General features: G+C 46.0%; 4 protein-coding genes across 6 annotated transcripts; 1 reads left to right on the plus strand and 3 right to left on the minus strand.

Moving 5' to 3' along the window:
- Positions 1-4891: 4891 nt before the first annotated feature.
- txnl4a (thioredoxin-like 4A) lies at positions 4892-6803 on the minus strand. Its single transcript, XM_057020308.1, has 4 exons — positions 6648-6803; positions 6124-6293; positions 5449-5552; positions 4892-5359 (listed from the first exon to the last, which is right to left on the minus strand). The coding sequence occupies exons 2-4, from the start codon at positions 6274-6276 to the stop codon at positions 5188-5190; spliced, it is 429 nt and encodes a 142-aa protein (XP_056876288.1). The 5' UTR covers positions 6277-6293; positions 6648-6803; the 3' UTR covers positions 4892-5187.
- Positions 6804-7210: 407 nt separating this feature from the next.
- On the minus strand, positions 7211-11356 carry LOC130518017 (E3 ubiquitin-protein ligase ZNRF2-like). Of its 2 annotated transcripts, none has more exons than XR_008947895.1 (4): positions 10597-11356; positions 9467-9562; positions 8097-8358; positions 7211-7992 (listed from the first exon to the last, which is right to left on the minus strand). XR_008947895.1 is itself a non-coding variant. In XM_057020307.1 (4 exons), exons 1-4 carry the CDS (start codon positions 10916-10918, stop codon positions 7935-7937), a joined length of 582 nt encoding a protein of 193 aa, XP_056876287.1. In that variant the 5' UTR covers positions 10919-11353; the 3' UTR covers positions 7211-7934. The 2 variants fall into 2 exon arrangements, 1 of the variants encoding a protein (XP_056876287.1); XM_057020307.1 differs by having other exon boundaries at positions 8253-8358; positions 10597-11353.
- A 504-nt stretch (positions 11357-11860) lies between these two features.
- mturn (maturin, neural progenitor differentiation regulator homolog (Xenopus)) lies at positions 11861-16542 on the minus strand. Of its 2 annotated transcripts, XM_057020310.1 has the most exons (4): positions 16272-16542; positions 15897-16123; positions 13806-13928; positions 11861-13408 (listed from the first exon to the last, which is right to left on the minus strand). In XM_057020310.1, exons 2-4 carry the CDS (start codon positions 16053-16055, stop codon positions 13301-13303), a joined length of 390 nt encoding a protein of 129 aa, XP_056876290.1. In that variant the 5' UTR covers positions 16056-16123; positions 16272-16542; the 3' UTR covers positions 11861-13300. The 2 variants fall into 2 exon arrangements, with proteins under 2 accessions (XP_056876290.1, XP_056876289.1); XM_057020309.1 differs by lacking the exon at positions 16272-16542 and having other exon boundaries at positions 15897-16265.
- Positions 16543-17246: 704 nt separating this feature from the next.
- sh3bp5a (SH3-domain binding protein 5a (BTK-associated)) lies at positions 17247-24357 on the plus strand. Its single transcript, XM_057020306.1, has 9 exons — positions 17247-17607; positions 17805-17867; positions 19245-19373; positions 21584-21748; positions 21851-21981; positions 22232-22274; positions 22358-22574; positions 22698-23045; positions 23567-24357. Exons 1-9 carry the CDS (start codon positions 17536-17538, stop codon positions 23731-23733), a joined length of 1335 nt encoding a protein of 444 aa, XP_056876286.1. The 5' UTR covers positions 17247-17535; the 3' UTR covers positions 23734-24357.
- Positions 24358-24518: the final 161 nt, after the last annotated feature.

Genomic DNA, 24518 nt, shown 5'->3' on the forward strand with positions numbered 1-24518 from the left:
GCGAGCTCAGCCTGGCCACTGTTGAATAAACAGCATGTTTGATCTCAGAGCTGCTGCTGCTGAACCCTCCTGACCAGCTCTCCAGGTCATTTGTTCTCACCGCACTGTTAAACTCGCGTTGCTGTGTTGGCCAGATTGCTGCAAATTGCCACACAAAAAAAGACAGAATATCAGCAGTCAGGGGGGAAAAACACCAGCACATGACTTGTATCCAAGGATACGGATGGATGATTTGCATAAGCTAAAGTTTGCCTCCAGTGAGATGGATTAGTATGACTTAATGGATGCTAACCCCTTTGCTAACTTTAACTGCACCCAGATCTCTGTTTTATCTCATTGACTGACTAAATCCTGCTGCAAAGGTCAAACTTCTGAGTTTCCGTCTGTATCGATTAATCAGCACAGCTTGTGTATTTAATACCTGTAACGTGAAAGCACACAAAAAATACTAAAATATTAATATTTTCAGGCAGACCTGGATTATTTATGGCATCTTTTTTTTTTAGGTCAGTTATTCCATCCTGCTTGCTGTCGATGAATGGAAAGATGCCTGTCAAGCATTAGCCTGCTGCGTTAGCATCTTTTCTGCTTCCTAAAGGGTGCTGTCATTTCTCCTGCTCCCTAATTAATCATTATATGTTTTGACATGCTCTAACTCAGGCCAAAGCAGCATAAGAGCAAATTGGTGCAGCTAAAGTTAGTATTTAACTATTTCCTGTTTAGCATTTGTGTTACAACGGTGAATGCTAATGTGTAAAGCTTCACATATTAACTGAATGTAGCATCATCAGGCTAGCAATTTACCTTTATCTTTGGCTAAAATTTAGCTGGAGCTTGGCTTTGAAGCAGAGGGTGTTTGCATCTAATGCATGCTATTATTTTCCATTTCAAGGATCTGAGGCGTAAATTAATTGTTTAAGTATTAAAACAGGTCCCACTTCACAGATGCTAGATGCTGAATTCATTAATATTACAAACAAGCAAAACCATTAACCCGCTTGTTAGCCTGGTTAGCATATATCTGTAATTACCAGGGCACTCAGATTCCTCTCATTACAATGTAAAGAATTTGATCAAGAATTTGAATTTAGATCTTGGCTGACATAAATCAAAATATATTATTGGTGGCACCAGCGTTGAAAAACAACATAAAAAGGGGGGCAAAATGTGATTCATTCCCATGACACCTCACCAAATGAGCGGTGATGATTTTAAACCAGGCATTATTTTTGGAGGCCCAGGTTCTGGTCTTACACTGGCGTGGTTCCTCCCATCACAGGACAGAACATCTGAGGCCTGGACCAGTCACGTTGTAGCACAGACGCTGGTACTGAAGCCCACACGCTCTCACCGACTGAATGTTCCGACTCCTCTAACGATGAGTGTGTGGGCAGCCGATGAGCTGGCAACGTGCACGGCAAAATTCAACATCTTCTCACACACACACACACACACACAGGAGTGCATTAATGTGGAAAAATAACAATATGCAGGAAATTCTCCCCAAAAAAGACGTGATGGACACTAATGAACACTGAAATAGCTATTGTGATGTGTGTGTAACCTGAGGTTCTATAGTCTGGTGACATTAGTGACACACAGCCCCCCCCCCCCCCCCCCCCCCTCACCTTCCACCACCCCCTCCCAACTTCAGCCACTCCTCTTCCGCTTCAGTGTCTATTTCTGTCGCCTTATTGAGAGTCACCGATAGATCTGAGGTAGCTCGCCACCCTGCACCCCTCCTGCCTCATCCTGCTCGTCCTCCACCCCATCGCACCGTCCGCCGCGGTCGGCGTACACCCCTGCCGAGCTCACATAGTACAGTCTGCCCGTGCTCTCTCCTTATAAGGGCAAAATGCATTGACAGAAGGGGCCGTACCAGCTCACGCAGGCAGGTAGGGGTACGACAGGAGGAGAGAGATGATGTCGAGGCAGCGACAGGGAGGGGGGCAAACAGTGACAAATGGATTTTACTGTAATGCCTATATTTGTTCTACATATTATGGGGACTAATTGCTGTGGTGTTTTCATCTAACCTCTGCTTTCTTTATATCAACCTCCCTTTTCCTTGCCCACAGACTGATGCAGCCGCCTGTAACGACCTAAACAGCTGTTCAGCGAAGGGCTTTAATCCCATTGAAGATGCTCAGTAATTCACATGATGCTGCTGTCGTCAAACTGAGTCAAACAAGGTTAAAGCCTGACAGTACTCAAGACGAAACAGTTGACAAACAGCCAGTAAATAGCCGGGGGGGGGGGGGGGGGGGGGGGGGGGGTGATGGGTCTGTGGAACAAAGTGTTGCTTACCTGAAACCTACTGATAACATTTTTAGAGAGCAAGGCATGCTGGGTGACAGAAAAGAGGTGTGAGTGTGTGTGTGTGTGCGTGTGTGCGTGCGTGCGTGCGTGCGTGCGTGTGTTAGTTCAGCTGGAGCTTTTATCAACACAGTCGGAGGAGGCCTGATTTTCCTGTGAGGTTTGGGCAGGTGCTAATTAGGCATCTTGAATGGAAACACCAGTCGTGAATGGACATGAAAGTGGTGAATGAAGCAACCTGTGTGTGTGTGTGTGTGTGTGTGTGTGTGTGTGTGTGTGTGTGTGGTGTGTGTGTGTGTGTGTGTGAGCAGCATCAGCAGAAAAGACACACTCCTTACCAGTGGTGCGGCATCTCTTACGTCCATACACAGATCAGCTTTGGGGAGGATGCTAACGCCAGTTTGTGATATTTGGGCCCGAAGGTCCTTGAATAATTGACCCCAACCCCCCCATCCCCCCACCCCCCATCCCCCAATGACCCAATTCGAAATGGGGAGAATTCTGCTACAAAACAGAGGCTTCACTTCGTCTGTTAGCGGATGATGCAAGTGGGAGCGGTATCACGTTGCTTCTCCATGACTCTGGGATCGTCTTAACGCATCCTCTGGGGATCTGGTTTGGGGTGCAGGCAGGTCCGAGCAGTGAAGCCCCTCCAGGAAGCGATGCAGGGGAAGAGATGCAAATCGGTTTAGTAGCATGTCTCTGTGTGAATCGAGGATGGGGGCGACTCAACAGGAGTCGTTATGGAGTAGGTTCCCACGTTTGTGAACGTTATCGGTATCAAACATCTGCTGCTGTTAATCTTTACCGACCTGTGAGCGGCGCTCGGGTCTACGAGCTGTCTCTGGCGGCCGTTTCCCTTGTGAAGAAGTCGTGAATGAAAAGTGACCAGACGTGACGTTTTCTCGCGTGTAACGAAGCCGTACACTGGAGGAACGAGGTCAGACAGGCATTTCTGACACGAGAGCAGCTGATGTTTGTCCTCGACGGGTGTCAGATGTGAAACAAGTTACTTAAAACGTCGCCGGTGGCACCTTGAGGTAGGAGGGGCTGCTCCCATCAGCGGCAATGGGCAGAGTGGGCGGGATTAAAACAGATGACCACATACCGTTGAAATAAACAGCAACCCGGGTCAGATTAGAGTGTATTTCTGGTTATTTCGGCAACTGTGAGCCCCCCCCACCCCACCCACCCCCGTCCCTAAAAGCTGCGGGACTTATTGGCTGTGGCTTGAGCTGCGGCCGCAGTTGCCGGGCAAAGAGCGAGAGGTTCAACACAATATTTGTGTAAATGTGCCAAGCCGGTCCGGGTGGTGCGTCCCAGAAATTGGCAGTTGCCCGTCAGGCTACCACATGGCAACTGGCGGACTGGAAGAGGGAGGAGAGACGGGGAAAGACGCCCCCCCCCCCCCCCAACCCCCCCCACCCCCACCACCACCACCCCCACCCCTCCGGCTACCGGATGATCCTCGCCGTCCGTTTAAACGCTATCAGTTGAAAACAGATCCTGGTTTAGGAGCACGCATACGTATTCCCAACAATTCTCCCACACTTAACTGTACGCTCCCCCACCCCCAAATCCCCCCCCCCCCCCCGTCTGGGTCTAGACTGGAACTTCCCCATTCAGACCTCTCACTTCCCCCCCACGAGGCCCAGATTAACAGTTATAATGAGCAACAGGACATGATAATGTGAGTTAAATGGACCCTGGTCCCCCCCCCCCCCCATGCTCTAGTGAAGACACGGCCCCCGCAGGGACAGGTCTGGCACCCAAAAGCGTGCCAGACTTTAAGTTAATGCAAGTGGAAAGAACATGAAAGGCCCGGGGGGGCACAAATAGAAGAATTACCCCCCTCTGGATCTATATGTAGCTGTTTATCCTTTTTTTATGTTTACATTAAGCCAGTGTGTCTGTTGGCAGTCGATGTCATGTGACCCAGGTTGGGGGGTGTTTGTTGAGAATCGGAACAAATTTCCTGTTCAGATCAATACAGCGTCGATGTGAATAGACCGCTGTCAGGAGGGGTTTATTTTAGCAGGAAAACTTTGCCCCTTTTTACCCCCTCAGGCAGCTGAAGGGGCACCGCAGTGCACAGCCTCATCACCTTCCAGGCCTCACACTCACTATCTTTAAGCAATTCAAGGTTTATTCAGATTAGCTGTAAAATGCAAGGAGACTGAGTGGTCCTGGATATCTATGTAGCGTTGGGTTCAAGGTCATGATCTGTGTGTTTCATGACTGTTTCATGACTGTGTTTATTGTTTGGATAAAGCGTTACATACAGCCTTTTTTGTGTGCTGAATAAAGGATTGGTGAATCAATTTGAATGTTTCTCTCTGTGCAGTCTCCAGTTGTTGAAGTTCTTGACCAAAACTTAACTTGTGTGACAAAATTTGGTGCATTTCTAAGACACAGAATGTCTCTCAAATACACCTGTCTCCCCCTGGTGGACACTTTAGGCTCTCACCCAATATGTTGTAAACTAACTAAATTTTCTATTTTGATGGAATTTAAATACTTAATCCTCAATTTTCAGTCTGTAAAAAATATTTCAGTACTAAATCAAAGTGTACGATTTTCTTCAACATCACAGCTTTAATAAATCTTCTCCTCCAGTAACAATGAATAAATCAAAAACTTACAATGTGTATTGTTCCATATTTATTTGAACTTTTAAATATGATTTTTTTTTCATTATGTCCAAAATAGTTGTAAAAAAAAAAACAACCTCCCCCCGCCCCCAAAAACAAACACCACAATGTAACAAAATCATTTGGTAAACCAAATAATGTCCTTTTGTCACAAAAAAAAGAAGCTTTTAATCCTCGACTCGTGCTGCACATAGTCAGTGTTCCGTGTCACAGAGAAAAATCAATATCTGTATTTTGTAGAATAATCCTTTGGCGACACCACCAGACCTCGTCCTTTTCTCGCCCCTCTGTACACCGTTTCAACAATGTCTATCATCTCCTGCTTGTCCTCCATCGTCCAGTTGATCTTATTGTTGTTACCGGTGCCCAAATCAATCATGATATGTTTGTTCCTGAAAACAGAGGCATGGAAAACATGAGGTTCTGACACCTAAACGGCACACTGGCAACAGCGGGGGGGGGGGGGGGGGGTTCGTTCTACCTGAAAAAGAACATGACGGTGCAGGGGTCGTACAGCTCATACATCTTGTTGAAGTCTGGCACTTCTGTGATGTCCACCAGGTAAATGACAGCGAAATTTTTTACCTGTGAAGTACAGACTAGATCAGGCATGGGCAAACTAAGGCCCGGGGGCCACACGCGGCCCGTTAAACGTTTTAATCCGGCCCGCCAAACTTGAAAAATTAAATGAATAAACCTTGTTAATGTTAAATTTTCACTGCAATTCTGGTGTTTTCCCACTAGAAAAAAGACAGTCAGGAGGAGAGTGATGGTGATATCCTGAAGGATAACAGAACTTTCAGTGCTTTAAAATAGAAATGGTTATTAATTTTTTTTAAAAAGGCACATTTTATTCATTTGATTTTAAGTGTTTTAAGACTCATTCCAAAGTCAGATATTTTGTTGTAATGCTTCATTTTCATTTGAAATTAAAGCACATATTTTCTCCATATCCCAAGATGTGTATTTTTTCTCCAATGAGGTGAGGTTACCAAAGCACTCCATCCATCCATCTGCTCCTGGTCCGGCCCCTTTGTCAAATGTTAGAACCCATTGTGGCCCACGAATCAAAATGTTTGCCCACCCCTGGACTAGATGGTAACGTTTGAGAGGAATTTTGCAGTGCTAATGCTGTTAAAGAGCGAGCAGATCGCACCTTCTCAGCAATGCTGTACAGGACTTCATCCATTTTCATGCATGTCGGATCCCAGTCGTGGCCAAAGCGGATCACAATGACTCGGTCCTCCTCAGACAGAATGGCCTGGTCGACCTGCCAGCCATTGTGGAGATGCGGTAGCATGTACGACATGACGACAAACTACAAAGCTAAAACACAAAACCTTTAATGTCAACTTCATATATAGTGAGGTTAGAAATTGAACATAACGCATCATGTCGTGGAAGTCGAACGGTCCAACGTTTCGTTTCCTTTGGCATAATCTAAACGTTAGTTTAAATCCACACAGGACCTGTTTAATCACAAACATGCTGCTGATAATACCATTTCTTTGTTTATGCTGTATTTTCCATCACAATCAGAAAGTAAACAACTCTTGAAAATAGGTTTACAGTGCTAAGTAGTTAGCTTATATCCACATTATCTATTTTTAGTTCATTATGCAAGTCTAGAAACTGAAACTGGAAACATTTTGAACAGGCATTCGATAATATTGCGCTCACCATAAAATTAAAAGAAGAAATGTATTGCCAAAAGTGTTTTGCAGCGGAATAAAAGCACGCTTTCTCCGGTAGCTTCTGTTACTGTCGTTTCTTCTTCTTTATTTCCTTTTCTTCTGCTTTACGGCAGTTGGTCTTTTTCCTTTAGCGCTCTACCGCCACCACCTGTCTGGGAGGACGAACGAAACCTTGCATAGAACACGAGTTTTACCATAACTTTTGTCTTTGTTACAAAACTACTGTATCAGTTTTATATTTATACAACCCCATCTAGGTATGTACAAGATGACATTAATGTCAAAGCTGCAGCAACTGGTATCAACTTTTATGAATAATTTTACACATATAAATTATAAACCGATGTGCGAGTAGAAACTTGCACTTTACCCCCAAGGTTGATCCTGTTGCATATGCTGGTTGTATGCCATTTATATTTTACTCTATACATTGCAGGTGTGCATTAACATTTTTGACCAAGGAACTGTCATCTGCTTTCGCTCAATGGTTTGACCTCTTTTTGAAGATGTTCCTTTTTGATCTTGTCGATTTGCTGTCTGCAAAAGGGATAGGAGACAAAACATTTATTGTTGTGCAATTCATTACAGTACAAAGAGAAATTTCAATAACCAAAGGTAAAAGAAATGTTTCCAGTCTATGACTCAGCAGCATATTATGGCACTCCCTATAGAGGGCTCAAATTATGATCAGATATGTCTTAACCCTATTTTTAATTCTGCCACCTACACTATCACATTACTCTGGCTCTTGACAGACTGTTTCACAGACAGATTGGCTGAGAGTGATTGTTTAACCACAGTCGATTTTTCAATAACACGAAGCTCTGCTTGCTAACTAGCAACAACACTGTAATCATCCCTTAAAGCTGAAATCATTTTTATGGCTGTTTTTACATTGCACCACACAAAGCTTCCGTTTATTTAAGCTAAATCATGGCTGAAATGACACAAATGTCCCCAGTGAGATCAGTCCCCACACACCGCTCAGAAAAACAGTTCAGTTTGGATCCAGGGTGCAAAACCCACCCCAACAGGCCAGCAGGTGGCACAAGGAACATTCATGTATGTGTTTCTGGAGATGCCACAACTCCACCAGTGGTGCTTTGAACGTCTCGTGATGCTCAGGAAATCGTGTCCACAGTTCATTGGTATTCCACAAGGCAACATAATTAAGTTTTTTCACAATATTGTCTTATAATCCCTGAGGAGCGTTCAAGCTTGGCGTGAACAGACACTGTTGGGATGTGGTGCAGGTAGGCCAGGCTGCAAGTGTCTAGTCTGCTGGGTGTTCTGGACAGGAGCGATTAACCATAAACCACTCGTCTATGCACCTGGATGGAGGAGAGGAGGGAAACAGTGAGGCATATATTGTTTAACACTTTAGTAATAAGAAGATGTGCAAGAAAGGCAAGCTTAACATGAAGAATTTTCATACCAAACCATCATACTCATCATGTGTGCTAAGCTAGGCTAGCCAGCATGTGAGATGAGCTGCCATGAAGTGCAGCTCCTCTCGCCATCAGACATCTGACAGCTCGTGTTTGTCGTACTTCAGGATGCTCCAGAGAGGCGTTGCGTGTGCGTTTCTCACCCTTTGTGGTAGATGCAGAGGCAGGGCAGCCTCGCGATGGTGTCTCCCTGCTCCAGCTCCTCTAAACAGATGGAACATTCCCCAGAGTCTCTGGACAGGATGTCCTCTGAGAGATACAGCAGACATAAAGGGAGTCTAATCATTTATCAGAGGTTCAGTTCAGGCAGCGAAGTGTGCTAACCATCTGTTTAACCTTTGGTACCTGAAAAGCTGCTGCTGCCTGTTAACCTGGAGCCTGCAGAGAGGCCGTTCTCTCATCTGATCTAACTGCAGCTAATGATGTTTACCCACATTTTTAGCCATGACGAGTCCTACTGTCAATACCTGAGGCGGATGACTAACTGAACTGTTACCCGCTTCATAACACAAGTGAACGGATTGTAGAACACTTCCTGTCAGGTGTGTGCTACATTTACACTTTAAGTTAAAACCCAGCAGCAGATCTTGCACGTCTTTCCACAGGAAGTCTGCAGCAACACACGTAAACACGCGCTCCCCTTTGGTGTACGCTACATGTTCTTTGCATGTTCTCATGCAGATGCTTCACTACTGGTGATCCGACACAACAAGCATGGTTTTTGGAACATTTTCACCAAAGATTTAACCAATCATACTGGTGAATGTGAAATATTGGTCCATCAAGCACTGCGTATATGGAATAAAATATTTATAGTATTTATTGTGTGGATACAGCTTTTTTGTTAAAGATTAAAAAGGCAATCTCAGTAAAAAACAAAAGCCGGACATTTAAATTACATTTAAATTGCAAATTTTGTGTAAAATGACAATAATCATAATAGAAATAAGTCAATTGTATTTAAAATACTATAATTACAATGTTAAAGACCCAGAAATCGATCACACCTTAGGGTGTAATGGACTTTAAAACAGAGTGGGATGAACGGAACCAAAAACTAAACTTGCTCTAATGTCAGCAGGTTGGTGTGCATCCTGTTTCACAATTAACAAAATGTTCACAAAAATAACCACGTTATCTACATTTCAAGTTCAGTGACCTTTTAAATTTAGCCTTAAGACTCTTTAAAATGCAAATCAACTTGTTCATTTTACAGAGTGAACCAGCTTGTGTTATTTGATTTGTTACATCTCACGCTTCAGCACCCAAATGAGAAAATCGCTTTGATGTTGCACGACTGAGCGCCTTTGCTTTGATGTTTTGTCACAACTGCTGTGGAAAATGGAGGAGAACGTACTGTTGTATGTGAGGCGCATCTTGCTGAAACACTTGAGCAGGTGCTTCTCGATCTCATCCGACGCCATGAACTTGGAGCAGAGGGGACAGTGGAAACCTGAGGGGGACGACACAAAGACCAGAGCGTGAGCATCCAGACCCGCTATCGCTCAGCGGTTGTAATCGACGCGGGCGTGGCCGACCTCGGACGTGATCAGGCACCTGTGTGAGCTGGAGAGTTGTAAACAGTCCGTTCCAATCTGATTAGCAGCGTGTAATCTCCAGCTGGCAAAGGCTGCGATTCATTAATATTTAAAGGACTGAATTAGCAAACCACATATTCATTAATCATTTGACCCCGATAGTTGAGACCCTGCACATCTCCGCCGCCTCCGGATTAAGGGGCCAGGTGATGCTGGGCCAGGTGATGCTGGACCCAAAAAGCCCCACCCGTGCATCAAGAACTTGTCTGAGGTGATGATCGCTGAAGGAAGTCGGACTAAGCAGCGAGAACCGTCACCGTTACAGTTGTGCTAAGCAAAGGCCCCTAATGAGGTCGTCAATGATTAAACATCATGGGGGAACGTGGAGCTCCAGAGACAAGCAAATAAAATTTGATGAGGGCATCACCAAAGAGTTGGCCATCTGGAGAACAGGCTCCTCTTTACAGTCATTAGAATCCAGTTCTTCCTGATTTTGGCCAGGGAATGAGCCGCGGGTCAGAAGGTGTTGGCGGTTTCAGGAAGTGTGAGCGGGCGCGTCTACGTCCTGCAATGTGTAACCAGCGGGAAGCTCTTATCTGCTGACCTACATAATACAGTCTTCCCTCTCAGCTTGCCCGGAAAAACAAGGCCGTTTTGCAAGACGGCGAAGGGGCAAAACAAGGCAGATGGCAGCGCGGGCCCGGAGGCGCTGGTGGCCACGGCGGGATGGCGTGAATGTGGCCGAAATCACAAGTCAGCTGTGTTAACTGTGGTGAAGCACAAGTGGTGTCGCTGCTCACGGGATTAGCATGTTCACCTACACCTGAAAAGCAGGCTCCGGTGATGGCATGACTTATTCATGTTAAATTATTCATGTTAATTCAAAGTTATTTGAACGTTTAATTGTTCAACAGGTGTGTCCCCCTCCCCCTCCATCACCCTGTCTTACCTCCAAGCAGGTGAGGGGACAGGTGAGCAGGAAGGGATCCTATCAGCAGCCTGTGGCCCTCAGGGGGCAGCTGCTCCTCCTCGTCGCCGTCCGTGCCATCCAGGCTCTGGTTGAGCACCCGTGACCCCGACCTCCCGCTGGCCGGTATACTGCGACCGGAGCTGGTTGGTCCAGCCCCTGTGTACCGGATCCTGGGACCATCCGGGCCGTTGGTGTACCTGAACCCCGCGATCCTTTCCCCACCGCTTCCAGATGGGAGATCGGAGCTGGAATAAGCCCGAGTTCTGCCGTCGAACACTGGGCTGCTCTGCTTGCCTCCCATGATCAAGTTCAAAACCTCAGGTCTTTGTTTTAGTCGCGCTCGGAAGTTGTTTCTTAGCCAAGACTCATGGTCACAGAGAGTTCTGGAGATCTAACAACAAAGGAGAGGCCTAACACGCGATCGACAACAAAGGCGAACATCTTAAAGTTTCGCTGCGCGCTCCGCTCGTGCGTAAATTGCGCACTCAAACTGAGGCATAACTTAATTTCCAAATGGTAGATTTTTTTCCCCTTCTTGACCAAACACTTCCTTGTTTTTTTACCCAAGGCAATAGGGAAAAAAATTGCGAAAGCTCTTCAGCTGCACGTTTTCTGCTTCTTTCCGCCAGGAGAGGATTGCGGGCCCAAGTGCGGCCGATCCGGTTCAAGTTTGTTTTTGTGCTCAACTGCGGCTGTGAGGAAAAATAAAGGCAGGGATTGCCTTCCACCCCCCACCCGTGCGACAGTTCCGTCAGCTGCTTAAATTCACCGGGATTCAAAGTAAAAGCACTGTTAATTTAATAACGGATATTTTGTCTACATTATATCATTCTGGGTTCTTTGTTTTTATTCATTTAGTTGTTGCAAATCCAAAAACGAAATTTTCATCTAATCTACTCATTCAAAGACAAATACTAGGGTAGAACTGGGTAATTTGCATCCACAAATGACTTCAAACTCGTAATATATGAAGCTCGGCGGTTGTGTCTGAACACCTGTCACATTAAGCGACTTTTAATTTCAAGCCTTTTTTCAAATGTACGAGATTTGGTCTCTTTTCCCCCCAACGCACGTTGCCGTACAGGTGGTTTTATTTTGAAGGCGTGGCCGCAGCTTCCTGTCTGCCGCTCGATCGCTGTGACGCAAGTCAGCAGGTCGGCAGTGCGCCGTCTGATAAGCGGAGCCACCATGTTTGCTGCTTTGTGGACCTCCAGGTCAATGAGAAGAAAAGAAAAACAGAGCCAACAGTTTATTTAGTTTATTGAATAATTTCACACACAGCAGAAACTGAAACACACTGCATTAGAAACATTCAAATGGGGGGTGGGGAGGGAATTAAAAGACAGATTATTACAAGCCAAAGTAAAAGGGTTTAAGAAACAGTCTTGTATGTGGGTTGTGGAAGGGGCGGGGGGGTCAAAGCGCTGCTGGAGGTGGGATTTTAATTTTACAACAACAGGCTGGAAGAGGCCAGGCCGAACATGACGCCAACAATCGTCCTCTCTGCCTGGGTTGTGCATTTATTACATTTCTAGTTATGAGCAATAAACTCAAACTCAACTCACGCGCGGAGAGAGAAAAAAGATAAAACTGGGAACCACTGACAACCAGGAAGGAAGACTACAGCACAGAAATAGGCCGTCATGTGATGATGAGACGCCCAGAACCGGGGAAGGGCTTAAGCTTTTAAGCTTTAATGTGGGTCCTTATGACTGTAACGTGGTTGAGATTCCTCATAAAGTGACTTTATCTGAGGTATGTGTTTTTGGAGGCGCCGCAGCCGCACCCCAGCACGTGGTCCATGCTGCTGTGAAGCTGCGCACACGAGGTGGCGATGAGGACGAGGATGGGCGGCGGTGAGAGTTCTCTCCCGTATTAAGTCGTGCACCTAATCAGATGAAATGCGACGCTGTAATTGGGAATGACCCACTAACGCGATCCGCCACGTTCTCGGCTTCCGAAGTGGTTGTCCCTCTGTTGTTACCAAGGCAACCATTCGACGTGGATGGCTACGTCTGGAGCGGCAAATTTGATTTGATTACATGTGGACAATCTGCGTGGAAAGGATCCGATTTCAGCCACAGATGTTCTCTTTTTTCTCGATCAGGCTGAAGCTGATCCATCCTCCGTGGCTTTAATTTAATCCGGAATTGCATCCAAATTCTGCGTTCGGCGCTGTTTTCCCACCCTCCTCACTCCAAACTCTTGATCTGCAACGCTCCAATTGCCGCTCTACCCTCTCATTTTGGACTCCTGCGCCATTTGTGCCAACAGATGCGCATGAGAGAGAGAAAAAAAACACATTAACCGGCACGTTTGTAACCAAAGCGACGGGGGAAGATGTGCGCCGTGGTAACGTCTGGCTGCATCTCTGCGTAACGAAAGCTGGCTGGAGCTGATGTAATATTGCTATGGAACCTTAACTAACCAGGCGGTGAATGATTGTGGGAGTTGCATCGTACGTGGCCACACCTCACGTAGCCCCTCATGTTTATGTGTGTGTGGGTGGATGGGAAGGGGGGGACAACACGGTGCACCCTTTGGAAGCAAAGCCACTGAGACATTCAAGAACATGGTGGTGCATTTTGTTGTGTGTGTCTGTGTGTGTCTGTGTGTTTGCATGTGTGTAAGAGTGAGATGCGCTGAGCTCCAGAGGCAGACTGCACCCCGGCTGCAGGGCTCATCACTGCTGGCTGACCCCCATCTGCTGGTGGTCAGGTCCCGGCTCTCCCTCCATGTCAGCGTGATAATGCCCGAAACTGTCGTCCTCCAACTCTGGAAGGCCGAGCAGCTGCGAGGGAAGAAGCTGAAGGTCACAAAAAACTCACGAGGCCTTTGGTTTCAAATTGTTCACAGAAGTGCTGATGTAATGGAGCCTTCTTTGAATATGGCTTTGATGCAGGGGTGGGCATCCCAGTGGTACGAGTGCCACCGTCGGACCGAGTTTTCCGTCTTACCAGATATGCATTTCCACCAGGATCCCAGTTTCCTACCTGGTAGGACAGAAAACCAGGTCTGGTTGTAGCACTGGGATTCCTACCCCTGTTAAATCTGTAAATCAGTCATAGATCATGTTGAATTCTGGGAGGAGTTTGGTTTGATTTATCACCAGCAGGGACAACAAGTGGTACTGGCATTTGGACACTGCAGACAAAGGTTATCATTTAAAAGAGTGTGTGGTTCCTCACAGGCCTGAAGGACGTGAAGACCTTCTCCAGGACCTCTAGCAGGGTCTTCTTCCCACAGGAGGAGATGTAGTCCTGGGCCAGCTGGAGGAATGGAAGGCAGTCTTCACTCTCGCTCCACACATGCTGCAAACACAGATGTATACAGTCAGAATATTTAAGTGTAAAACTAATTCCTGACAAGTGGCGCTTCTTTAATCAGTATTTGGACATTTAAGGGTGAAATATGATGTAAATGAAGCCAGACAGAACCACATAGTCTGCATTTTTCCATTACTGCTTTTACTGAATTGCCTCTGTCCACATGACTGTAAACAGAGCCAAGTGTGCTCCAGCACTCAGGGATGGTCGTCCCAGTTTGGCGATTATAGACTCTTCTTATCCAACAGCTCCTCTACCTCGGTTGCTTAATAAACAAGGCGTCACATGACGCTGAAAATGACCCACATGCTCCCTGAATGGAACTGCAGCGCTAGAAACAATGACCAGCAGCCTGGGTGAGAATGGCCGTACCGCAGCGCCCTCTAGTGGAGAGGCGAGTCATTGACTTCTGAGTGGGGAAAACATGCTGAAAAACATGCTTGACCTCGCTGTTTTGACTGTGTTTACGTGTGTGTCGGGGTTACATGTACAGAAATACATGTCTGGAATATTAGGTACGGTATGTCTACCGTTTTGAGACCGTTTGGTCATGTTTACAACAAACGTTTGCCTTTTTTTCCTTCCACAGCAGATGGAAAGTCCCCGTTTAAGCTGTCTGCAGGACAGATCAGCCTGCAGTCACATAACACACTCGGAGTGACATAATATGTTACTAAGCAGACACCATGGATAAATGATCGTGGATGATCTGCGTTCCTGAAGCCTTAGTTGTTGAGGGATTTCAGGGGAATAGGTCAGTTCATAATTGATAATTATCTTTGTGGAGGGCCAAATGGCTCCTTTTTTATATACATCTGTGAAAAACTCAGAGGTTATTTTAAAAAGGTATAGTATCTGCATGTCTGTTTCATGTAATACCAGTTTAATGGTTTACATGGGTTTCGACATAACTGAGGATCCGTTTTACTTTTTCAGGAAAATTCATTTATGTGTTTTAAAATGTAATATCCCATCTGACTGGAACAACTTGTTAAGGTAATTAGAGCTCTTTTTATTGCTTTAAAGATCTAGAGTGTGTATTTTTCAGTAACACATAAACCTGCACCTGGGTTTTAAATAAAAGTTTAGATAGATCGATTTAACGTGTGTGTGGATTTTTAACATATATATATACAGTATATCATTTACAATATCTTGTAAACCATTGAGGTTGTTTAAAAGTTTTTTTTCAATTCCAGTCCTAAATTATTATAAATATTCTCGAGGCAGTTATTTAAATAAATAAATAAATAAATAAATAAATATACCGTTCCCTGGCAGCCACCTTTGGGTTTACTCCTATGGGATGGACTGGTGACAGGTGATTATTCTGTGTAATATATATTTTATCCACTAGATGTCGCCAAATCCTACATTGTTTATTCCAGAACTATTGTGTTACGGTAATGTTTTAAAATACCCCTATTTTATTTTGTTTATTTTGGGGCCATGGTGCACATCAGGACAGACTGTGTGTCATTGTATTTATTGCTTTTTCTTCTTTTTTGGAATAGTGTAAAATATTTAGTATTGTTCATAATGTTGTTGTTTATAATGTTACTCATTGACGGCATGATTACTTAAATAAATGGAAAAATGTGACAAAAATAATATTTTATGAGAAAATTTGATTCGTTTTATTCATTATTATTTTAACGCTACAGCACATTACATATATACGGTCTGCAGCGCTTTTATTTTGAAAATTATAGGCCTGTTTCTGACTTGATGGTGTTGTGGTCCAAAGGGTTATCGCAGTGAATGATGGAGGGGGGAAACACCTTCAGCAGGCCGGATGGGTGGGATGGCTCCAAGTGTGTGCGCCGAAACTGGAATTACATCATCCCTAATCCTCACCCAAAGCCTTCCCATCTCCATGTCCAACCAGGAGAACCAGCACAGCGCGCACACACACACACGCACACACACAGGCACTGCAGAAGGCTCACTTACGAAATTGTCGGTGCCGCCGGGACACAGCACATAGAAGGAAACGCCGGGCTCTGCGTAAAAGTCCATTCGCCTCTCGTCGTCCTCCTCGGCGAAGATGAGGTCGAATGGGTTCCCGGAGCACCACTCCTCCGCCGCTTCCACAAGGTTCTTAAACTCCATCCTCCAGTCTGTGGCGTCCCTGGCTCCGGAGCTTGGTCTCGGTCGTTCTGGCCGTCGCGGCGATGATGCTGAAGACAGAAAAAAACAGCTGATCGGACAGCAGCATCTGCAGCCTCCACTACCACATCACCTCTAGTGCATGGCCCGGGAACGCGGATATAAGAGAGGCTGCCGGGTGCACAGGCGCTCTCAAAGCCCCATTCCCCTCTTCCTCACCACGTTATGAAATCAGCCCGTCGTTCGCATACATGCATACGCAGGAGGACGCTGGAAAAAACGCGATGACGAACAGTGAAGCCGGGCAGGCGTCCATATCTGACTGCGAGTCAGCGTGCGGGCCCAGTGCGAGACACAATTACCGCATCATTTGAACCGGCTGACACCGCGCAGGGTGCCAATGAAGTGAAAAGAATGAATGTCACGCAATAGCGACTGCAGCAATTGTCGCGATATCTGCAAAAAAAATGAAAAGACGAGCAAAACTATTTTTATAAACTTATTATTTTTAATATTCGTATTAGTTTAGAACCAGTTACGCTGCCCAGTGCCACTGAATGTCATGACTCCAGTTTAACCATGTCCTCACGCAGGGGTCCTCACAAAGCCACCAGGGGGCGTTTCAAACCATTTTACGACCTATTCCAGACATCTGTCAAGTTACCAGGGATTAGCATTATTCCGGTGCCGTTACCGTGACAACAAAACCTTTCAAAATAAAAGCACTGCTTCTTTTTTCAAACGACTTCAAGAAAACAAAAAAGCTACAATTATGGGAACATCCCAATGTATTTTATTCAATAGAATATTATGATGCAACACTCTCAATCACATTTCTTTCATGTTATTTCATATTAATAATTCAATATATGAATAGTTAAAATAGAGTTTAAAAATAAAAGTCAACGACTGATTATACTAGATCAAATAAAATGTTTTTTTTTATTATTGCTATTTCTTCTACCTTATTTGTCGACAAGCCCAAAACAGATTTAAATACGTGAAAAAAGAGAAAGTTTTTTTTAATTTTTTTGCTGAAATCTGAATTTAAAAATACAATGTGTTAAATATTCAGCATCTATCAACCAGATCTCCTCCTTGATTGTAATATGACTATTACGCGTCCGGTGAGTCATTAAACCGTCATTTATATTGAAAGGCCGAACCAGAAGTCGTGTTGGTGATGACGGGTGTTTTAGATTTCCTCTCCCCGCACAGCCAGGTCAGTCTGTTGTCGATCCCAGAGGGTGAGATCCACCTCGTGATCCCCCTGCGGGTGGACACTTTTGCACACTGTGGATAGTTTGGACTTTTCGAAGCTGCCCGAACCTTTCAAAACAAAGGGCCATGCATCGCAGAGGCTGGTGAGGGAGGACCGCTGCAGGACGAGCCTGTGTGTCCAGCGCCCAGGGGTGTCGCTTTGTCTGCGGTTTGTCTGCAGCCGCCCTCCACCACCCCAAAAACATCCCAGGAACCCCTGAAAATGGACCCTTTACTCAACGAGGAGGACTCGCAGTGTGCCGAGGAAGAAGAAGAGGTTGATCCAAGAATCCAGGTGGGATTCTCCTTCGGGAATAAAAAAAAGAAGTGGCAGTGACTCTGATTTAAGAAGAAAACTGTCAGAAATATTAAAAAAAGAGAAAGTTACGGGAGAAATGGGATGTATTATTGTAAACCTTCAGATAAACTTTTGGTTTTTCTTTCTGCCTGTTTTTATGCGATTCTTCTGTGTGATGTGTTTACTGTAAACAGGGAGAGCTGGAGAAGTTGAACCAGTCCACCGATGACATTAACAGATGGGAGAGTGAGTTGGAGGTAAGACACTATCACCAACAGGCAGCAGTGCTTTTTAATCCAAAAGAGGACCTTTTGATTCCCACAGGTCTGTAATCCGGTTAAACGGTGTGACAGTTCCACCATAGAGCCATATAACCAAAGAAGGAGATCAGTTTGACTTTGGTTTAAAACCTGTGGTGTTTTTTTCTCTTTCTGTTAAGCAAAATGCATTCCGAGGGCCAAAATGGGTCTCTCCTGTTACTCATTAGATCTTCGCCACTAGCTGGCGCCGAATTTGGCAGCACAGAAAATCTGCTGCATTTGAAGAAGACAGCATTTGTTAAACCCTTATGAGCTTAATTCTAAGTTTACAGGCTGGGGGGTTTTATTAAGTCATCTGACGTGGTGGAATAAATGGCCGTTGTGTCGTGTAGATGCACTGAAGGCCGTTCGTCCTGGAATTAGGGAGCTGGGCTGAGGTGAAATGTGCTGCTGGGGGGCCGCCGGCTGCTTTCCTGAAGAGTCTGGAGATGATTAAAGTCGTAGCTGAGACACTTGGGTGGCGTTGAGTGGCCATTGAGAATGTTAGGCAGTGAACAATAAAGCTGTCAGATGGCGAGCTGGCTCAGGAACACAAATGCAGGAACTGCAATGATGTCACAGAAATTGTGCTTCCTGTGACAGCCTTGTCCTTCAGCTTTATGAACAGGAAGCAGATGCTGCCCTTTTTAAAATGCTCCGTCAAAAGGATGCAGACGCCTGTAGAGCTGGTTGAAAAACCTGGTTTATTTATATCAGCACATGGCTGCTGTCAACTATCCCTGCTCGGCGTGTTTTAAATTTGAAATAAACAGTCCAGGTCATGTTGTGTGTGTCCTGTGATAGACTGGTGACCTTTCCAGGATGTATTCCTGCCTCTCGCCCAATGCCTGCTGGGATAGGCTGCTGCTGTCACATGACCTTGAGCAGGAAGTCGATAGGAATAATATTTGGGTTTTAATTATTATACTGGGATGGGAATGATTCACAGACTTCTACTCATTGCTGCAGCACCAGAACCCAACCTTCCACTGCTGACACACATTAATCGGCGCCATCTGCAGGATAATCGTGATTGGGTCTCAGACGTAGAAATAAACAGACCAGATTTAGCCCTGAACTGGTTTTGGCTTTCAATGGCTTTTGCAGCTTTGACTGGGATGAGGAGGTGCTTGATTGGGGCTGTACTGGCCCCGCTGTGGTGTGAGCTGAATTTGTAAGTCATTACGAGGTTGGGAAAAAAAAGAAGCTATTTCTTCCCTGATGATGCCATTAGTGGACATGTTACGGGATTAGGAAAGTCATTAGGAATAAACCTCCGTTTTCCCTGCCCGTGACATATTTCTGAATAAAAGCTGGCATCATTTTTGTGTGCAGGACTGCCGCCAGCGGTTTCGTGCCATGTTGAGGGAAGCCGCGTTCAAGCTGGACGAGTTGGTGAAGAGGCTCGGCCGAGCGGTGGACGACTCCAAGCCGTACTGGGAAGCACGCAAAGTGGCGAGACAGGTACGCTGGACGGGCCCGAGGGGAGGGGAAGTCACCAGAGAAGAGAGTTTGTCTGGGAATTTAGTGAGGAGAACGCTACAGGGCTCAGTTTATATCTGCTTAAAGGGAGCCGGGTCATGTGACGTCTATTTATAAACCCTGCGGCGCGCTGCGATAGTGCCACAATTCAGCCGAAGAAGAGGAGCTGTCAGCCTCAAACTCCTCCGACTTATCCTAATCTGATTGGATCCCCTTGTAGTGCGGTGGAAGTTTTACTGTGGCTTCATGCAGATGGATGCAAACTAGGGCAACGTTCCACAGCGGTCGGAGCCGTAAACGCCCTCCGCCGCCCTCCGATCCTGGAGGTCACGCTCTTCAGCGCCGATGTGTGCGATCCAGCCCTGGTGGTTGTGTGCCATTCATCATGTGGTTGGCATTTGGCTGTCAGAGGTGTGCACGTGTGGGTGCTGCTGTGGTGCTGGAAATGATTTATGGATGAATATTTAATATTTATTGCATGACCTATTTTAAAGGGATTGAAATGCTAAACACTCACTGACCCCACACACACACACACACACACACACACACACTGAGACAGGCAGACAGACACACACGTGTTTTCCCACCACTCATTCCTGTAGTCTGGGGAGGTTGTGTAGGAATTGCTTTTACTATCCTCTCTTTGTCCCTTTTACCCAGCATTCCCTTCTGCTCCACTGCCTGTCTGTCTGGCTCCCCTCCCTCTCCTCCTCCCCCCCCCGAGTGCCACTCATCCCTCTCCTCCTCTGCAACCTCCAAAAAACCCCTGAAGCGAGTTCATGACAGAGAAGTGTAAGAAATGTAGGGAGTGTCTGGTGCAGGAAGTCGCCGTGAGTCAGCGTCCAGCGTTGCGCACCTGAAGACAAACACGACACAAACAATCACTGAGCGTTGTGTTATATAAACATGTACGTGCACGCTGAGTGTGTGTCGTGTCATTTTAGACTCAAATCATGACCGCGTCATCACACCTCTGCCTCACTGAGTCAGCTGATGGAATATGAGGCTCGATCTGTAGGCTGCGGTTCGTCATTTGTCTGATTTCTTGGTTTTCATGACGACAGAATTGTGCGCTGGGGTCGTGGAACAATTGGGAATAATCACAAACTCAGCGGTGGAATGGAAAACTGAGGTTCTTTGCAGGGCCGTGACCTAGTATCGCTGGAAAAACAGCTTTCTTCTCTGCTCTGCTCATCAAATATCCATCATCGTCCTTCTGCTATCGCCGTCACTGGGAAATGGGTCACGGCGGGACAGAATCGGCAGATAACACCCAAGCAGTCATGTTATTGTCCCACTCTCCTCCTCCTCTTCTTGACTTTCCAGCCCAGGCTCGTTCAACTGCAGATAAGATGCCGTTACCCCGCCCCCAAAAAGACCCATTTTGGTTGGATATGATACAGACCTGTTGGAGATTCTATCTTAGCAGGAGTGACAGTGATGAGGGGCAGGGGTGGTGCGTGTGTGTGTGTGTGTGTGTGTGTGTGTGTGTGTGTGTGTGTGTGGAGGGCGGGGTCATGTCAAATGGGTCCCTGTCTCAGAGAACAAATAAGATGCCAACACTGAACTTACCGAGTTTCCAGGAAGTAGATCTTTTTTTAAAAGAATGAATAAACACTGTTGCCTAGATGCTGACAGTGACCTTCCCAGTTGAAAATATCTGAAATATACTCACGCAGCAGCCTCGTCGCTGTTGTTTTTCTTCTCAAAGCGCTTCTAGACAAACTAAATCTGTCCTTCTAAATTTAGAATCGCGTTCGCACCTCGGGTTGTCTCCAGGGTGACTTTAAATAAATGGCTCCGTCCAAAAAAAAGAAAAAAAGCCTTGTTCCTGCTGTGAAGTCTGCGACATTGGTGGTAACGATGACGTCTGATTGAGTCAAGCCTCTCAGAGAGGACAGAGTGGGTCCCAACAATGTCCAGCATGATGGAAATTTCAGGACTCTGACAGTGGGCTCAACTCAAACCTACATACTGACAAAGCTTTGTTGTTCTTCAGGCCAAACCACATTTGTTAGAAATACGCAGAAGATGATTAAACATGCAAACACCGAGGCTGTGGAGAAGAATTGTAAAACCCTAAATCACCGATGACCCCTACAAGGACGCTTATTTTACTAGCATTGTTTATTTTCAGTCATTGACCTTTGTGACCCTGTTTTAGCCTTAACTGTGCTTCTAATTGTTAGGCTCAGATTGAGGCCCAAAAGGCCACTCAGGAATTCCAGCGGGCTGTGGAGATCCTGCGGGCCGCCAAGGAGACCATCGCTCTGGCCGAGGAGAGGCTGCTAGAGGAGGACAGCCGTCAGTTCGACTCCGCTTGGCAGGAAATGCTTAACCACGCTACTCAGAGGGTAAACATGTGGCGCCGGGCCGCTAGAAAATAACGGGTTCGGTTCTCCAGGCGGAGATGTAGGAAATGGAGAAAGTGGAAAAACATTCCCTCATTGTTCTAGGTGATGGAGGCGGAGCAGTCGAGAACGCGCAGCGAAGCTGAGCACAAGAAGACGGCAGCCAATTACAACTCCTGCATCAGTCACATGAGGCAGTTGGAGAAGAAACTCAAACGCTCCATCAACAAATCCAGGTCTGCCTCTGCTTTCTCGCCCCTCTCTCCTTTCCACGCTTACGTTGCGCAAGTGTGGTTGTGTGTGCGAAGTAAGGCCCACTTATGTCATCTGATGCAACCCAGATGTTTCATGGCACGGTTGCGTAGTACTTGGGTGTATTCCCTGTGTAAGGCTGAAGGAATGTAGCTGCTCAAGGGCGACTGTTATTCCTGTTTCTGGTTTTTCCTCCACCCGTCTCAGATTTTCTTCTACTTTCTCTCCCTGTAGGCCATATTTTGAACTGAAAGCCAAGTATTATCTGCAGCTTGAGGTGTGTACTGTAGAACAGTTAAAGCTAACAGTTAAAGCGACGCCTTAAGACACCCACACAACATTTCTGTTGATTTCTCATAGCAACTGAAGGCACTCGTGGAAGAGCGTCAGGCAAAACTCGTGTCTGCGAAGGCGGAGTACCGTGCAGCGCTGCGCAATTTGGAGAGTATCTCCGAGGAGATCCACGCCCAGCGACGGTCCCTCGCCATGGGAACCAGGGAGCAGGGTGTAGGCGCAGAGGGGGACGCAGGCGACGATGACATCGCCAACTTCAAAATGGAGTCCGACGGGCTGTCAAGTAAGTATCTCAGGAACCGTCTGCTCGTTGGCCCCGTGTCAACATTGTTTGATGTTTGTGCTTTTGGTTTTTTGGTTTTTCATCCGTGTGTCTGCATGTTTAATGTGTTTATCTGTGTTTCAGTGATGTCCGTGTCAATCGATGAAGGGGGCAGTCACAGTAACAGCTCAGAAGATGAGGCTGATAATCTCACCACCTCCTCACCCCGAGCCTCATCTTCCTCGTCTACTACCCCGTCCTCTCCCCTCGACATGCCCTCCCCGTTCCCCTCCTTGTCCCCCTCGCTCTGCAGCCCCTGCTCCTACCTTCCCTCCACCCCCCCCTCCACTGGTCTCGGTGCACTGGACTTAGAAAGTCCCTGTAGCTCTCATGATGTAGATTCAGTCTGTGGCTCAGGCCACGTCTCCCCTCTCCTGGGCCCCCGCAGCCAGTGCAGTGGGGCGTCTTCTCCAGACTGTGAACAGGAGAGAGGTGTGTGTGTTCATCACATCTGTGTGAGTGTGTGTGTGTGTGTGTGTGTGTGTGTGTGTGTGTGTGTGTGTGTGTGTGTGTGTGTTGTCACAATTCAATCAAAACTGTTAGCACATATTTGCACATATTTACCACACATAACAGTAATGGTAGTCAGGTGTACCACAAGGCGACCAGGGGTCGTGAACCTGTTGCAGACAAATGTTATTGCCATACATAATCCAACAATCCAACTTAATCCGTCTGGGGTCCATCCAAAGGAACAAAATGAGATATGAGTCCATCTGTGGTCTGATCCTAGAAAACAGCATTTGGTAACATCCTCTCCAGCGTTTCCTTGCAGTATCAAAATATAATGAAATTCCATCAAAGTGCAAAAACAGTGCCCTTCAGTGTGCCATTATCTTAACCCTCCCATCCTCACTTAAAGGTCCCCCAGTTTTCTAGTTTAAAATTAAGGCTGACTCTGTTTCTAAAATGGAAATTCAAGCCATGTCATCACATTTTATTCCTGTCTGCAGGTGACCGAGCAGAGGGAGCAGAGGCCACGTTAGAATCCAGTCTGAACAAGCTCACCTTGACTGTAGCACAAGAGGAAGAAGGGGACTCAGGGGATGACCCCCCTTACATGAACCCTGAACTTTCCTCTCCTGCCACCAACTCTCTTCTGCTGCTCAACGGCGTCTAGGTGCCATCGTTTGACAACCTGGACAACTTGGGAGCGGTGTTCCAGGAGACAAAGTGGGAAAAGGACCTTAGCTCCAACTGACAGTCCATTGCTTTCCTTTATCATCTGAGCGTCAGATGGCGTCATTTTAAAGGTGCAACATTTCGTGTATTTAAATGTCAATACATACAGTAACAGTAAGCACATTGTCAAAGCCCCATCGAACTGATGAAGGCAGAAACAGGGCAGCCTCTTCATACTATTGGTTGACTGTTGCAAGAGGACGTTCCCTGTTGCTGAACCGAACAGTTTCACTACTTCTGTTTTTGCCAAAACAGCGTATCCGTAGTGTGCCATTAAGAAATCAGACAGTGTTTGTTTTATTCCTCCAATAGTGTTAACATGTCCATGTGTTTGTTGTGTTGTAAATGTAAAGTAATCTACGGTCAGTAGCTCCATCGAATGATTGAAGGCGTGATTGAATGAACATGGTGTGAGTGCTCGAGTGATTGTTTTTGTGCTCCAATATTGCCCTATAAGACAAATATTCTATATTTATACTGCCTTGTCCTTGTATATGAATAACACTCTGTGGTTACTGTTGATATTAACAGAATAGTCAGAAATAAACACATCCTACATTTATGTCATGTTTTATTATTTTGAAGTAATAAAATCTGTCTGTGACATGAGTTACTCAAGGTCGTTCTGATTGCATCAAAACCAGAGGTTTAGAGGTCAGACATTTAGCAACGTATAAGGTCTTTACTCAGGTTACATTAAAGGTATAAAATTTAGTACTGTTA

The sequence above is a fragment of the Takifugu flavidus genome, chromosome 21 (genome assembly GCF_003711565.1).
Source record: "Takifugu flavidus isolate HTHZ2018 chromosome 21, ASM371156v2, whole genome shotgun sequence".
In the NCBI taxonomy this organism is placed as follows: domain Eukaryota; kingdom Metazoa; phylum Chordata; class Actinopteri; order Tetraodontiformes; family Tetraodontidae; genus Takifugu; species Takifugu flavidus.